The 15,712-nt window shown below is 33.5% G+C and overlaps 1 protein-coding gene across 10 annotated transcripts in view; it reads right to left on the bottom strand.

Annotated features, from left to right (window-relative positions):
* Positions 1–15,712, bottom strand: part of LOC148955263 (CUGBP Elav-like family member 1) — a 291,118-nt gene that overhangs the window by 73,076 nt on the left and 202,330 nt on the right. For all 10 annotated transcript variants that reach the window (XR_016142940.1, XR_016142941.1, XR_016142939.1 and 7 more), the window contains one exon: positions 3,804–3,883. Coding sequence is in view for 7 of the 10 variants with exons in the window: in XM_089101246.1 (XP_088957372.1) it covers positions 3,804–3,883 (80 nt within the window). In the remaining 3 variants the exon portion in view is untranslated. The remainder of the gene's footprint in view (positions 1–3,803; positions 3,884–15,712) is intronic.

Here is a 15,712-nt window from a genome sequence, read left to right as displayed (position 1 = left end):
GCTCAGCGATGCTAGGTGGAACTAAAGAGCTACTACTATCAATACCATTATTACTAGCAACCTATAGCAGCACAAGAGCCAACACAGCTGCATACTTTATATCATCACCACAGGCAATTTCTATTTCCTCCATATCTTTTCTAATGACTTCTTATACCCCCTATTCATCTTTTCTAATGACTTCTTATACCCCCTATTCATCTTTTCTAATGACTTCTTATACCACCTATTCGAGTAACTCCTGTTTTTTATTTGGTTCTGGCTGGACAGCCAAAAGGCACACTTTTTGAAAATCAGTCATCTTTCTCAGTCGAAGCGTAATCTAGGTAAGTAGTTATCCACACGGTGGAATTTCTCGTTAGCAAGCATCATCTCTTCATCATGATTTATTTATAACTGAATCGACTCAGCTTTATTGAGAATATTTCAGGGAGTTTGCCCCCAAGACCGCGGTTTTTGTATATTTCAATCTTTCTCGAGGGAATAACCATTTTGACCTTGAATTTCACAGCATGTTTTGCCACGATGGAACCCAGAAACAAAAAGACAAGGAAGGAGCCTTGCCGCTTCCCAATCCCTAGCGGATCATAAAAAGGGCACTTGAACATGCAGTCTCTGATCGACAAAAAAACAAAAAAAAAGTTTTTTTAGCTGAAAGTAAGGAGCGACATTAAAACTTAAAACGAATAGAAATTATTCCGTATTTGAAAGGGGCTGTCCCCTCCTCAACGCCTCGCTCTTTACGCTAATGTTTTTTATTGTTTTAAAGAATAAAGTTATGAGACAGAGTCAAACTTGAGCGTAAAGAGGGAAGCGTTGAGGAGGTGACAACCCCTTGCATATACGGAATAATTTCTGTTCGATTTAAGTTTTAATGTCGCTTCTTACTTTCAGTTAAAAAAAAAAGGTTGTATTCATTTAAATTATGAACGTTTTTAAATTAATGCAGGTTTTGATTTTGAACAATAATTGATTCATGAATAATTAAAACGAAACTTGCATATTAATTTTACTTTTTTTGCCTAAATGGCTTTCTCGAAAGTTGTTTAATTTTATTTACGGACGTTTTCATTAGTAATAAATATACGTAACTTACGAATTAACTTACGTAACGAACTTATATATTCGTATATTTTTATTACGCATATTAGGGAGGTTCCCCCCTAGTCAATACCTCGCTTTTTACGCTAAAGTTTGAATTTTTTCCAATTTTTTAAGAGTGACCCCTTAATCACAAAGGCCGTTAATTAGAATAAATAGCTCTTATGAAAGTACTAAACAAAACTTTAGCGTAAAGAGCGAGGTATTGACTAGGGGGCAAACCCAATCATATACGTCATAGTCTCTGTTCGTTTTAAGTTTTGATGTTGAAAAGTTTTTCAGTTAAAAACTTGTTTTTTTTTTATTTAATTTCTGATCCTTTTTTAAAATAATGCTGGGAAATCCGGCGTCTCCTTCATAGCAATGTCCCTTCCCCCATGAAAACTTTCTCCATGGAAAGGTCCTCTCACGTAAATAAACCCCGATCCACCCGCCCCCCACTACCAGAAAAAATCCCCCCTGAAAACGTATCTATACTTCCCAATAGCCCATACTATATGTAAACATTAGGCAAAGTTCATAACTTGCAGTCCTTCCCCCGGGGACTGTGGGAGATTAAGTCATCCTCAAAGACATAGTTATTATATTTTTCGTCCATGCTGAACAAAATGGCTATCTGAAAATTTTGATCGGATGACTTTGGGAAAAAATGAGCGTGGAAGGGGGCCCAGTTGCCTTCCAATTTTTTTGGTCACTTAAAAAGGGCACAAGAATTTTTTTTTCCGTTCGAATGAACCCTCTCGCGATATTTTAGGACTACTGGGTCGATACGATCACCCCTGGGAAAACAACAAAAAACGAACAAACAAATAAACACGCATCCGTGATCTTTCGGCTGGCAAAAAATACAAAATTCCACATTTGTGCAAACAGAAGGTTGACACCTCATCAGTAGGGTTCTTTAATATGCTGGATTTCGTTGCGGGATTTTCATTATGATCTTCTGACTTTTAGGGGGTGTTTCCCTTTTTTTCAAAAATAAGGCAAATTTTCTCAGGCGTGTAACTTTTGATGGGTAAAACTAAACTTAATGTAACTTATGTATTTGAAATCAACATAGAAATCTGATTCTTTTGATGAATCTATTGGTATCAAAATTCCTTTTTTTAGAGTTTCGATTACTATTGACCCGGGTCGCTCCTTACTTACAGTTCGTTACCGTGAACTGTTTGAAAGAGCCCTCTTCCAAATTTCTACGGCCGCTAGTTTGATTCGGGTACCCCTTGTGATTGCTGTTTTAAAAGAATATAGGGAAGAGGAGAGCAGGGAGTCCGTCAACCATGTGGGGCTACATCTGCCCTCAAAAATCAATTTTAAAGGTTACAAAATGCTCTAGTTTCTATTAGGTTTTATTTATCAGACATTGGGCATAGATTATGGTATTTGCAGAATTTTTTCATTTGCATAACAAGGGGAAGGTTTTTGGAATAAGAAGACTTCACAGGTGAAATTTATGGGCAATCATAATTCCAATAAGACGTAGCATATTCACCTTTCTGATTCATTTCCCTGATAAGTATTTTTATTTGAAATAATTGTTCCATATATATATATATATATATATATATATATATATATATATATATATATATATATATATATATTTAAAAGCCTAAAATACTCTTAATCAAAATATCCGTATGACCCCCTGTTCTTTATCTTTATTTATGACTCCTTCTACATAAAAGGAGCAATTCTTCTTAATTTTGGGTCCCTGTCCCGGGGGCTACACGGGTTGCACCAGATTTAGAGACGTTTCTATTGTATATTTCGACCTATCAGAATAAAATGAAGCTAACTTAAAAACTTGTGGCTAGCTAAAGGCTATTCTTGGGAACTTAATTTAGGTTTTACAGCGTACTTGGAAACTAGCACATGGTAATGAATGATATGCAACTGGTGGTTCAAAACATAACTACAGGTTAGGCTGTGGACACACATGTCGGTTGCAGGGTTGCCACCACGGTCAGTTCCTAAATTGCTACAATTACCCAAATTTGCGTGCTACACAGCAATTCTGGGTGCTACAGGAGGAAAATTGACAGTAATAGTGCCACAATAGCACTTCCATGCTACAGATGCAACCCTGAGCACGTGCTACGGTGCTACACATAATGAAATAGTGATTATATAGCAGTTTCTTGCTACATGTGGCAACCCTGGCCGGTTGTCTGTTTCATAAACATCTTCTTCGTGAACTGACAGCAAAATACCCAAAATTATAATGAAAGAACCGAAATATATATTGCGAATAATAATAAAAAGACAAAAATATAGACTTATTTGGCCTTTTCTGAAACAACGAACTGTGTTCCGTCCATTTTTAATTATTTTTATTTATGAAAAATGTTTGTTAGAAATAGAAACATATAAGCAAAAATAAAAGAGTATTTTGATTATTAGACTGAAAAGTAAATTTGAAAACCATTCCAAAAAAGAAAAAAAAAATTCTGTGTTAGTTCGATTGTTATTTTTCTTTCTTTTCCAAGAGACGCTACTATTCCAATTAGTAACTAGATTAGAAATTCAAAAGATCTTCTTGAAAACAAAATGTTTCATACTAGCCACAATGAAATAATTCTTACAGTGGGATGACTGAAAGGTCTTGGTGTAAGAGTTCCCTTAATCATTTTCCTCATAACTTGAAATAATGTATGAGACAATCACATAAATAAAGCAATAATAGTTGTAGAATACAGTACCTCCATTGTTGTGGCCTGATGCATTGCCTTAATAGCATTCACAGCAGACTGTTTAGAGGCGAAGGTAACAAAAGCACAACCTGGATAAAGAAGAAATGTATTTAGTACAGTTGCATTATGATTTCATAATTTTTATAAAATGTTGCGCTCGGTGTTGAATATTACAAAGGAAATTCCAAAAGGAACATAACCTAAAATTTATTCTTTGGAATTGTTTCTATTTTTCCCCTGGTGAATTCGCGAATATGTTAATTAAGCTTACCTATTGGTTCTGAATTAGATTACGAAGCTTTTTTTGTGATTTAATGTTTACAATAAAAATCTTATCAATTTTATTCTTTAAGAGTCGTGCCATGAAATCATACTTGCAGCCAAAATGAAAAACAAGCGAATTACATTATAAGAAACAATTAATGTTAAGACGAACATAAACTATACAAGTGTATCACAAGTGGCAACCCCAACCCTCCCACTATTTGCATCAAAGTTAAACAAACGCCACAGAGAAAGAGAGAGTTTACTTGTGACTTAAAAACTTCTCTTGTATGCTGCTTAGAGCATCCCACGGGAGAACCAATCAGGTGGAGTTGAACATTTCCTTATTTTACTGGCTTAAAATTTCATAAAGGAGGTTTAAACAACCAATCAGGGCTTTGGAACGCAGGGTTATCTGTCTCTCCGGAAATAAGGAATAATGTGGCTGGCTTACGAAACTACGTCGTATGTGAGAACCAGTGAAATTACCACCCAATTTTTACCATAGAACTACAGGGAAATAATCTTTCTTTTTATGTTTTATTTAAGGTGTGATGAATATCTACAAATATCTGCTTTAGCGCAAAAAAAGAGATTTGAGGGGCGGAAGCCCTCTCCCACACAGGACAACTGTTTTGCAGCAGTAATACATTGGAAAGCTGCGTATAATTCTTGCCTGGGGATCAAAAATAAGGTTTCCGCTTGTCCTTGAACTAGAGGCTACAGCGTGTGAGCTGAAGTGAAGCTTGATACCTTATGCCAAAGAACTTTCGTTTCATCAAGTTTTCATTCCTTCAAGTCTCTTTTGCTTTCGAGTGAAAAGATCCAATCAAGAAGGTAAGGAAAGCAGGCAGCATTTTCTATGTAGTCCTGAAAGTTCTAAAGATGTGCGAGGGCTCCCTGACCAAAAAAGGATCATTTTCCTACGGGTCCGAAAGTACTGTCATCTACTTTCATAATCCATTTCTGTTCGTGATTTTGGCTAATTCACTATTTAATTTTTTGTGTTAGGGACTGTGTTAAAAGAATGATATTACACATGAATCCTAAACTTCAATAGTCCTATCATTGCTAGCGAAATAGGAGGATTTCTGGAAGTTTTGAGCTAAAAGAGACACAATTCTTTTTTAAGGCTGCTCAATACTTTTTCAAGAGCTGATGAATGTGTATCCTACCAGTTTTTGAAAAAAAATCCGTAAATCTTGTTTTTGTTCATTTTAAGTTTTGACACCACTCTTTACTTTCATTTCAAAAATCTTAAATTATGCCCTTTCCAGGGTTACTATGAATATGAGAGCGGCTGTCAGTTCCCTCTACTCTCCGTTCTTTACGCTGATTTTTTACTGTTGTGTAACAATGCTTTTAAAATGAAGAGCCACCCCAGGAAAAGAAGCAGCCGTTTTTCGTTTTTTTATGGGGGGGGGATCTGAAATGTTAAACATTATGTGATCCAGAAGCATCAAAATCCTTTCAATACCATGTTCGGCATGTATCAACACGCAATATAGGATAATTATTTTTGGTGTGTTCTAATTTAGGAAAGTAAGACTACAACAAGGGCGGATCCAGGATTTTTTTTAGGGGGGGGCGCAAAACAGGTTGATCCGATAAACTTGCGTTAGGAGCAAGTTTAATTACCAAAAACTTGCGTTAATTAAGTAAATTACACTACTTTAGACTACGCTAGGGGGTGCGCACCCCCTCACCGCTCCCCTGGACTACAATCAAATCATTTCTAGTTTACTAATTTAGGATCACTCCCTAATTAATCCCCGAGCAATAACCTGTTGAAAAGAGTAAAACCTGTTCATATAAGCAAAGTTTGGGATAGGTGTTGAAAGAGCCAAGGATACAATAACCACACTTTTGACCTTCCAATTGCACAGATAGAATGCCCCTGCATACCTTGGATTTTCGACATGATGTAACAAGTCTGTCATCTGTGAAATACATAAACCTACTAAATGTATTCTGATTTTGGAAAATCAGCCTATATTGCAAAATCAGCCAAAGATTCATAAACAGCAATCTCACAAAATCCTTAATCACCAACTTTGGTGGAAATCAAGTGCCATACTGAAAAGTTTGCTTAATTTGTTTAGATTTTGAACTTTTATGCTTTAATATTACCCTCAGATTTGTCACGAAGTAGGTCAAAGACCCTTCATTAACAATTTTGACGGAAATCAGACACGATTTGTGAATTGTGTTTTTATATGTTTTGACTTTTGTCATTCGTGTTGCAACCTTAATGATGGCTAATGATCGAACTATCTATATTCTGAACTATCTCCTGTAATTCCCTAAATAATGCTGGTATAATAATAATACGAGGGAGATACGACATGTCTATCTATGTGAAGCTGGGTTAGTGGGAGTGCGTAGGTGGTACGGACCTAATGGCCAAAAGTTGCACCAACAATTAGAATATATTGGAAATCATTAAATGACTAGTCAATCATGCGATACGGTATGGCCGACAGGCTAATCATTTTTATTGACTGATCTTGGTGATATTATTGCTGTAAATATTACTTTATTTTTTGTTCTTTACCGACTGAACCTTGTTTGGCCTATTAAAAAAAATGAGCCAGTTAAATAGTGGCACTTTGTGCCACTATTTAACTAAAACAAGTTTTTCATCTGAGTGGCCGGAAAAATTTAAGAAGGGACTTCCCCCCATACATGACGCCACTGCCAACAACTATAGTACATGATATCGGTTCACTCCTTGCGATCGAAAACCCGTCCACTAGGCGAGCATCAGAAAATTTTCTCGTCTGAAAAACCTTTAAGGGGCATTTCTTTTTTCTAATTTAATTTAAATAACAATGAGTCAACCTCTAAATCATAACCAAGCAAATTTAAAATGGACAGAACTCCTTATTCCAAATCAGCAAGCAATGGTCTAAGCAAAGCAAGTCATCAAAAAGTCATAAAGCCCTGTGCACAAAAAGTATTGGGTCTCGTCCACTTGGCGGACATGAGAAGGGTTTCCCGTCTGAACTACCTTTACTTGTATGGATTACGTGGCTTTTCAGGAACTGATACGCAACCCTGCGTCATTACTTTCTACACAACTGGGACACGAAATATTTAGTTTTTAAATACTTTTAAATGGAATAGCTACCTCATAATTTTTAATCGATAGCAACTTGGCCCCCCCCCCCCTGAGGTAAAATCGTAGTTTGGTGCCAGAAAACGCCACTCTCCCATGGCATTATCTTTTTGGTCACTTTAAAAGGGTCTAGAACTTTTAATTTTAACTTCAAACATTTCGTTTTCTGATCTTTTAAGACCATCAGTTAGACACGATCCCCCCCCCAGAAAAAAAGAACAAATGAACAAGGATCAGTGATCTATTATCTGGGGGGGGAAACTGCAAAATTCTACGTTATTGTAGATAGAAGCTTGAAACCTCTAAAGTTCTCTAAAATACTATATCTAATGGTGTGATTTTCTTTAAGGTCACTTGACTTTTTGGGGGTGTTTTTCCCATTTTTCAAAAATCCAGCAAATCTTCTCCGGCTCGTACAGTTCTGTGTATAACATTAAACTTAATGAACTTCATAATTTAGAATCAGCACGAAAATTCAATTCTGTTGATGTAGGCTATTAATTGTTTTCAAAATTCACTCATTGGCCCGAGTCGCTCCTAACTAACGGTTCGTTTTCACCAACTGAACTTTACACCATATTAAATAAAAAAAACAAGCTTTTTTAAACTGAAAGTAAGGAGCAAAACTTAAAACGAACAGAAATTATTCCGTATATGAAAGGGCCTGTCTCCTCTTCAACGCCTCGCTCTTTACGCTAAATTTTTTATTGTTTTAAAAAATATATTTTTGAGAAAGAGTCAAACTTTAACGTAAAGAGTGAAGCGTTGAGGACGGGACAGCCCCTTTCATATACGGAATAATTTCTGTTCGTTTTAAGTTTTAATGTCGCTCCTTACTTTCAGTTTAAAAAACTTGTTTTTTTATTTAATTTCTGATCGTTTTTTAGTTAATGCAGCTTTTATTTGCATACAAATTTTACTTTTCTTTTGCTAAATGGATATCTTTACAAATTAACTTACGTAACTAACTTCTATATTCGTATATTTTTCTTCTGGCAAAAAATACAAAGTTGCAGATTTTTGCGGAAATGAGCTTGAAACCTATGTAATAGGGTTTTCTGATACGCTGAATCTGACGGTGTGATTTTCATTAAAATTCTTTCACTTGTAGGGGATGTTTCCCCCCTCTTTAAAAAATCGAGTAAATTTTCTCAGGCTCGTAGCCTTTGATGAGCAATACTAAACTTAATAAAATTTATATATTTAGGATCAGCATTATAAACACATTCTTTTGATACATTTATTGACATCCAAATTCCGTTTTTAAAAGTTTCAATTACTATTGAGAGTAGAATGGCCCCTATTGATCCGACGAGGACCATGTGGTTTATGGTTTTGTCAGTGAGAATGAAAAAACAGGAATTTTCTCACTTGAAAAAACATGAATTTTCTCACTTTGATGGATGTTTTCTTGGACGGTTATGGGTGTTGGTCATTTTATTTGATGTTTTTTATGGATGTCAACACCAATTCATGTCTGTTTTATGGTTTTTGTCAGTGAGAATGAAAAAACAGGAACTTTCTCAAATTTATGGATGTCAACAGCAATTCATGTCTGTTTTAGAGTTTTTGTCAGTGAGAATGAAAAAACAGGAAGTTTCTCACATTAATGGATTTCAACAGCAATTTATGTCTTTTTTATTTTTTTTGTCATTGAGAATGAAAAAACAGTAACTTTCTCACATTTATGGATGTCAACAGCAATTTATGTCTGTTTTATGGTTTTTGTCAGTGAGAATAAAAAAACAGGAACTTTCTCACATTTATGGATGTAAACAGCAATTTATGCCTGTTTTATGGTTTTTGTCAGTGAGAATGAAAAAACAGGTACTTTCTCACATTTATGGATGTCAACTGCAATTTATTTCTGTTTTCTGTCTTTAGGTGAACCTAGCCTGAGAAATTGATTTACCTAATCGGTGGGGGAATTATTGATTCACGAAGGAGAATTAAGAAACAAACATGGCTTCTTTGATCCTTAGGCTAACCTATCCTGAGAAATTGATTTACATAATCGCTAGGGGAATGTATTGATTCACGAAGGGAGAATTAAGAAACATTATGGCTTTCTTTAATCTTAGGTCTGAGGGATAAACGTTCTTTAGGTCAGAGAGAAAAATTAATATTCTATTTTTAAATAGGGCTTCATTGATATTTACTGTCAGGAATTAGAAATGAAATCACTTGTTATCTTGGAATTATGCGGGAGGCTAAAGAGATAGAAATTCTATTTTTAAATACGGCTTCACTGAGCTTTAAGTCGGAGAGATAAATTGATATTCTAACGAAACCTTAATAGTGTAGCTGGGAACATTTATGAGATGAAGAGATTAACGTAGGAAAGGGTTTCCTAGAAATTTGAAATGTGAATGCACAGAGATGCCAAAAACAAAGGGAACATACTGAGATTACTTTTAGGGGATTATTTGGCTGAAACGGATTTAGAAATTTTAGGGAATTATTTCGGCAAAACAGTCAGAGACATTTTAAAAGATGATTTTAGAAAAGGTTTTAGAAGAGGTTTTGAGTGTGGCCGTTATAGTAAACAAGTTCTATTTGAACAGTGTCGTGAGGTGCTCTACCCCAACCCCAAAGGGCCCCGATCGCCCTACCCCGATCCAAAGGGCTCCCATCCCCATACCCCAATCCCGAAGGAACCCCCCGGTCCCCAAAGGTTCCCCGGGCTCCCACCCGGCCCCCCCCCAGACCCCCAAAGGCCCTCTCCGGGTCCCCAAAGAGTCCCCTCCATAATTTTTAATACTTTTTTAAGGCTTTATTATATCTTTTCAGAACAAGTTATTTTCTTAATGTCCATCCTAAACCCATTTTACAAGTTGAAATGGGCGAAACCGTTTTAGGCATTTTAGGGAATTATTTCGGCGAAACAGTTAGAGATATTTTAAAAGATTATTTTAGAAGATGTTTTAGAAGAGGATTTGAGGGTGAAACTCTATGGTCGTTATAATACACAAGTTCCATTTGAACAGTGTCGTGAGGTCCCCTACCCCAATCCCAACGGCCCCCGGTCCCCCTAATGCACATCGAGCCCCCAAAGACCACCGGAACCCCATCCCCCCCCCCCATTTTTTAAAAATAATTTTTGAATTTTTTTAACATGGTATTTTTTTATATCAACCCTTTTCCAACTTGAAGTACTTATCTTTTTCACCCACAACTATACTTTACAGCTTTTTGGATACCACAACACCAAGAAATACTTTTCAAAGACCATTTCAGAGCAAGTTACTTTCTTAATGTTCCTCCTAGATCCATTTTGCAACTTGAAGTACTTATCTTTTTCACCCACAACTATACAGCTTTTTGAGTGTCCCAACACCAAGAAATACTTTTCAAAGACCATTTCAGAGCAAGTTAAATTCTTAATGTCCCTCCTAAACCTATTTTCCAACTTGAAGTACTTATCTTTTTCACCCACAACTATACTTTACAGCTTTTGGATACCTCAACACCAAGAAATACTTTTCAAAGACCATTTCAGAGCAAGTTACTTTCTTAATGTCCCTCCTAAACCCATTTGCAACTTGAAGTACTTATCTTTTTCCCCCACAACTATACTTTACAGCTTTTTGAATGTCCCAACACCAAGAAATACTTTTCAAAAACCATTTCAGAGCAAGTTACTTTCTTAATGTTCATCCTAAACCCATTTTGCAACTTGAAGTACTTATCTTTTTCACCCACAACTATACTTTACAGCTTTTTGGATACCTCAACACCAAGAAATACTTTTCAAAGACCATTTCAGAACAAGTTACTTTCTTAATGTCCCTCATAAACCCATTTTCCAATGTGAAGTACTTATCTTTTTCACTCACAGCTATACTTTACGGCTTTTAGGATACCTCAAAACCAAGAAATACTTTTCAAAGACCAGTTCAGAGCAAGTCACTTACTTAATGTCCCTCATAACCCCATGGTCCAACTTCAAGTACTAATCATTTTCACCCAAAACTATAATTTACAGCTTTTTGGATACCTCAACACCAAGAAATACTTTTAAAAGACCATTTCAGAGCAAGTTACTTTCTTAATGTCCCTCCTAAACCCATTTTGTAACTTCAAGTACTTATCTTTTTCACCCATAACTATACTTTACAGCTTTTTGGATACCTCAACACCAAGAAATACCTTTCAAAATGCATTTCAGAGCAAGTTACTTTCTGAATGTCCCTCCTAAACCCATTTTCCAACTTGAAGTAATGATCTTTTTCAGCCACAACTATACTTTACAGCTTTTTGGATACCTCAACACCAAGAAATACTTTTCAAAGACCATTTCAGAGCAAGTTACTTTCTTAATGTCCCTCCTAAAAACATTTTCCATCTTTAATTTCATATATTTTTCACACACAACGTGTCATTACAGCTTTTTGGGTAACACAAGAACTAGTAATAATTTTCAATGAAAATTTCAGATCATGTAACACTGTGAAAATCCATTCCAACACAAATTTAAATTAGGAGGTACTGATATTTTTCTTTCAAAAATGTAAATTAAATATTTTTGGATACCACAACACCAAGAAATACCTTTCAAAGACCAATTCAAAGCAAGTTACTTTGTAAATTTTCCTCGTAAACCCATTTTCAAACTTGAAGGACATATCTTTTTCACTCACAACTATACTTTACAGCTTTTTGGATACCTCAACACCAAGAAATGCTTTTCAATGACCATTTCAGAGCAAGTTACTTTCTTAATGCTCCTCCTAAACCCATTTTCCAACTTGAAGTACTTATCTTTTTCACCCACAACTATACTTTACAGCTTTTTGAATGCTCCAACACCAAGAAATACTTTTCAAAGGCATTTCAGAACAAGTTCTTTTCTTAATATGCTTCTTAAAACAATTTTACAAATTCTAAATTTTTCCATAGTAGATAGAAAATCTATATCATAGCTGTGAATATTTTCACGAAAGATAAGCAGTTCTATTTCAATTTTAAATTTTCTCAATGAAGTGAAGAAAAGTTCAAGTTTTCTTCTGAATTTTCTCAATGAAAAAGAAATTAGTTTTTATTCAATTCTATTTATTTCACAAAGACATAAAGAAATTTAAAGTTCATTTCTAATTTTTCGGTTGGAAGATAGAAAAAGTATTACCATACTTGTGAATATTTTCACGGAAGATAAAAAGTTCTAGTTCAATTTAAAATTTTCTCAACGAAGTCAAGGAAAGTTCAAGTTCTCCTCTGAATTTTCTCAATGAATATGAAATTAGTCATTGATCATTTCTATTTTTCCAAATAATATAAAAATTTTCCACTTTAGTTCAGATCTGTCTCGAAGAGATGAAAAATTTAAAATACTGTTCCAAATTTTTCACAGAAGATAAAATAGCTCAATTTCTCTTCGGAATTTTACCAAAGAACACAATTGAATTCTAATTTCTCCAGAGAAAACAAAAATCTTCCACTTCAGTTCTTTATTTCACAAAGACATAAAGAAATTTAAAGTTCAATTCTAAATTTTTCAGTGGAAGATAGAAAAAGTAATACCATACTTGTGAATATTTTCACATAAGATAAAAAGTTCTAGTTCAATTTAAAATTTTCTCAACGAAGTGAAGAAAAGTTCAAGTTCTCTTCTGAACTTTACCAAAGAACACACTTCAATTCTAATTTCTCCAGAGAAAACAAAAATCTTCCACTTCAGTTCCTTTATTTCACAAAGACATAAAGAAATTTAAAGTTCAATTCTAATTTTTCGGTGGAAGATAGAAAAAGTAATACCATACTTGTGAATATTTTCATGGAAGATAAAAAGTTCTAGTTCAATTTAAAATTTTCTCAACGAAGTGAAGAAAAGTTCAAGTTCCTATTCTGAACTTTACCAAAGAACACACTTAAATTCTAATTTCTCCAGAGAAAACGAAAATCTTCCACTTCAGTTCATTATTTCACAAAGACATAAAGAAATTTAAAGTTCAATTCTAATTTTTTGGTGGAAGATGGAAAAAGTAATATCATACTTGTGAATATTTTCACGGAAGATAAAAAGTTCTAGTTCAATTTAAATTTTTCTTAATGAAGTCAAGGAAAGTTCAAGTTCTCTTCTGAATTTTATCTATGAAAAAGAAATTAGTTATTGATCATTTCTATTTTTCCAAATAACATAATAATTTTCCACTTTTGTTCAGATCTGTCTCGAAGAGATGAAAAATTTAAAATACTGTTCCAAATTTTCTCAACGAAGCGAAGAAAAGTTCAAGTTCTCTTCGGAATTTTACCAAAGAACACACGTCAATTCTAATTTCTCCAGAGAAAATAAAAATCTTCCACTTCAGTTCTTTATTTCACAAGGACATAAAGGAATTTAAAGTTCAATTCTAAATTTTTCGGTGGAAGATAGAAAAAGTAATACCATACTTGTGAATATTTTCACTGAAGATAAAAAGTTCTAGTTCAATTTTAAATTTTCTCAACGAAGTGAAGAAAAGTTCAAGTTCTCTTCTGAAGTTTACCAAAGAACACACTTAAATTCGCATTTCTCCAGAGAAAACAAAAATCTTCCACTTCAGTTCTTTATTTCACAAAGACATAAAGAAATTTAAAGTTCAATTCTAATTTTTAGTTGGAATATATAAAAATTAATATCATAATTGTGATTTTTTTCCCGGACGATACAAAGTTCTGGTTCAATTGTAAATTTTCTCAACGAAGTTAAGTAAAGTTCAAGTTCTCTACTGAACTTTACCAAATAACACACTTCAATTCTAATTTCTCCCGAGAAAACAAAAATCTTCCAGTTCAGTTCTTTATTTCACTAAGACATAAAGAAATTTAAAGTTCAATTCTAAATTTTTCGCTGGGAGATAGAAAAATTAATACCATACTTGGGATTATTTTCACTGACGATAAAAATTTCTATTTCAATTTAAAATTTTCTCAATGAAGTGAAAAAAAGTTCATGTTCTTTACTGAATTTAACCAAAGAACATAATTCAATTCTTCTTTATATAGAGAAAATAAAAATTTCCCACTTAAGTTCTTTATTTCACAAAGACATAATGAAATTTAAAGTTCAATTATAAATTTTTCGGTGGAAGATAGAAAAAGTAATACCATACTTGTGAATATTTTCCCGGAAGATAAAAAGTTCTAGTTCAACTTAAAATTTTCTCAACGAAGTTAAGAAAAGTTCAAGTTCTCTTCTGAATTTTACTAAAGAACACAATTCATTTCTAATTTCACCAGAGAAAATAAAAATCTTCCATTTCAGTTCTTTATTTCACAAAAGACATAAAGAAATTTAAAGTTCAATTCTAAATTTTTCCGTGGAAGATAGAAAAAGTAATATCATACTTATGGATATTTCCCCGGAAGATAAGAAGTTCTAGTTAAATTTAAAATTTTCTCAACCAAGTGGAGAAAAGTTCAAGTTCTCTTCTGAATTTTACCAAAGAACACACTTCGATTCTAATTTCTCCAGAGAAAATAAAAATCTTCCACTTCAGTTTTTAGTTCCCAAAAGAAATAAAGAAATTTAAAGTTCTATTCTAAATTTTTAGATGGAAGATAGAAAAAGTAATACTATGACTGTGATTGTTTTCCATGAAGATCTAAAGTTTCACTTTATTTATAATTTTTCTTAAATTCAGTTCTGATTTTTCTCAAAGAGATGAAAAATTTAAAGTTCTGTTCCAAATTTTTCATAGAAGATAGAAAAAGTTATATATTGATTGTGAATATTCAACATGAAGATAAGGAACTCCACTTTAATTCTGAGTTTTCTCGAAGAAGTGCAAATTGTTCAAGTTCTCTTCTGAATTTTCTTAAAGAAGAGAAAAAGTTAACTCAATTCTGAATTTTACCAAAGAAAATGAAAAAACCTTCCACCTCAGTTCTTAATTTCTCAAAGACATAAAGAATTTAAAGTTCAGTTCTAAATTTTTCTGTTGAAGATAGAAAAAGTTATACTATGTTTGTGATTATTTTCCAGTGAAGATAAAAAGTTTCACTTTAATTCTACTTTTCTTAAGTTCACTTCCGATTTTTTGCAAAGAGATGAAAAATTTAAAGTTCTCTTCCAAATTTTTCATAGAAGATAGAAAAAGTTATACATTGATTTGAATATTCGACATGAAGATAAGGAGCATCACTTTAATTCTGAGTTTTCTCGAAGAAGTGCAAAATGTTCAAGTTCTCTTCTGAATTTTCTTAAAGAAGTAAAAAAGTTAGCTCAATTCTGAATTTTACCAATGAAAATGAAAAAAGCTTCCACTTCAGTTCTTAATTCCTCAAAGACATAAAAAATTCAAAGTTCTCTTCTAATTTTTCCAAAAAAATTAAAAGGCTCCACTTCAGTTCGGGTTTTTTTCTCAAAGAGATGAAAAATTTAAAGTTCTAATCTAATTTTAAATTAAATTTTGGCTCCTTTGTCTTATGGATTTACCCATCAAATTTTTAAATTAGAAAATGAGTGACTCGTTCTATTATTAAAGACAATCGTTCAAACTCCTTCATCTAACCTCCAAAACAATAGGTTAGGTTAAGTATAAATAAATATTAATAA

The sequence above is a fragment of the Artemia sp. Qi Xiang Cuo genome, chromosome 2, assembly GCF_049724085.1.
Source record: "Artemia sp. Qi Xiang Cuo chromosome 2, ASM4972408v1, whole genome shotgun sequence".
NCBI lineage: Eukaryota > Metazoa > Arthropoda > Branchiopoda > Anostraca > Artemiidae > Artemia > Artemia sp. Qi Xiang Cuo.
Note: the sequence above shows the minus strand (reverse complement) of the source record. Positions and strands in the feature narration are given on the sequence as shown.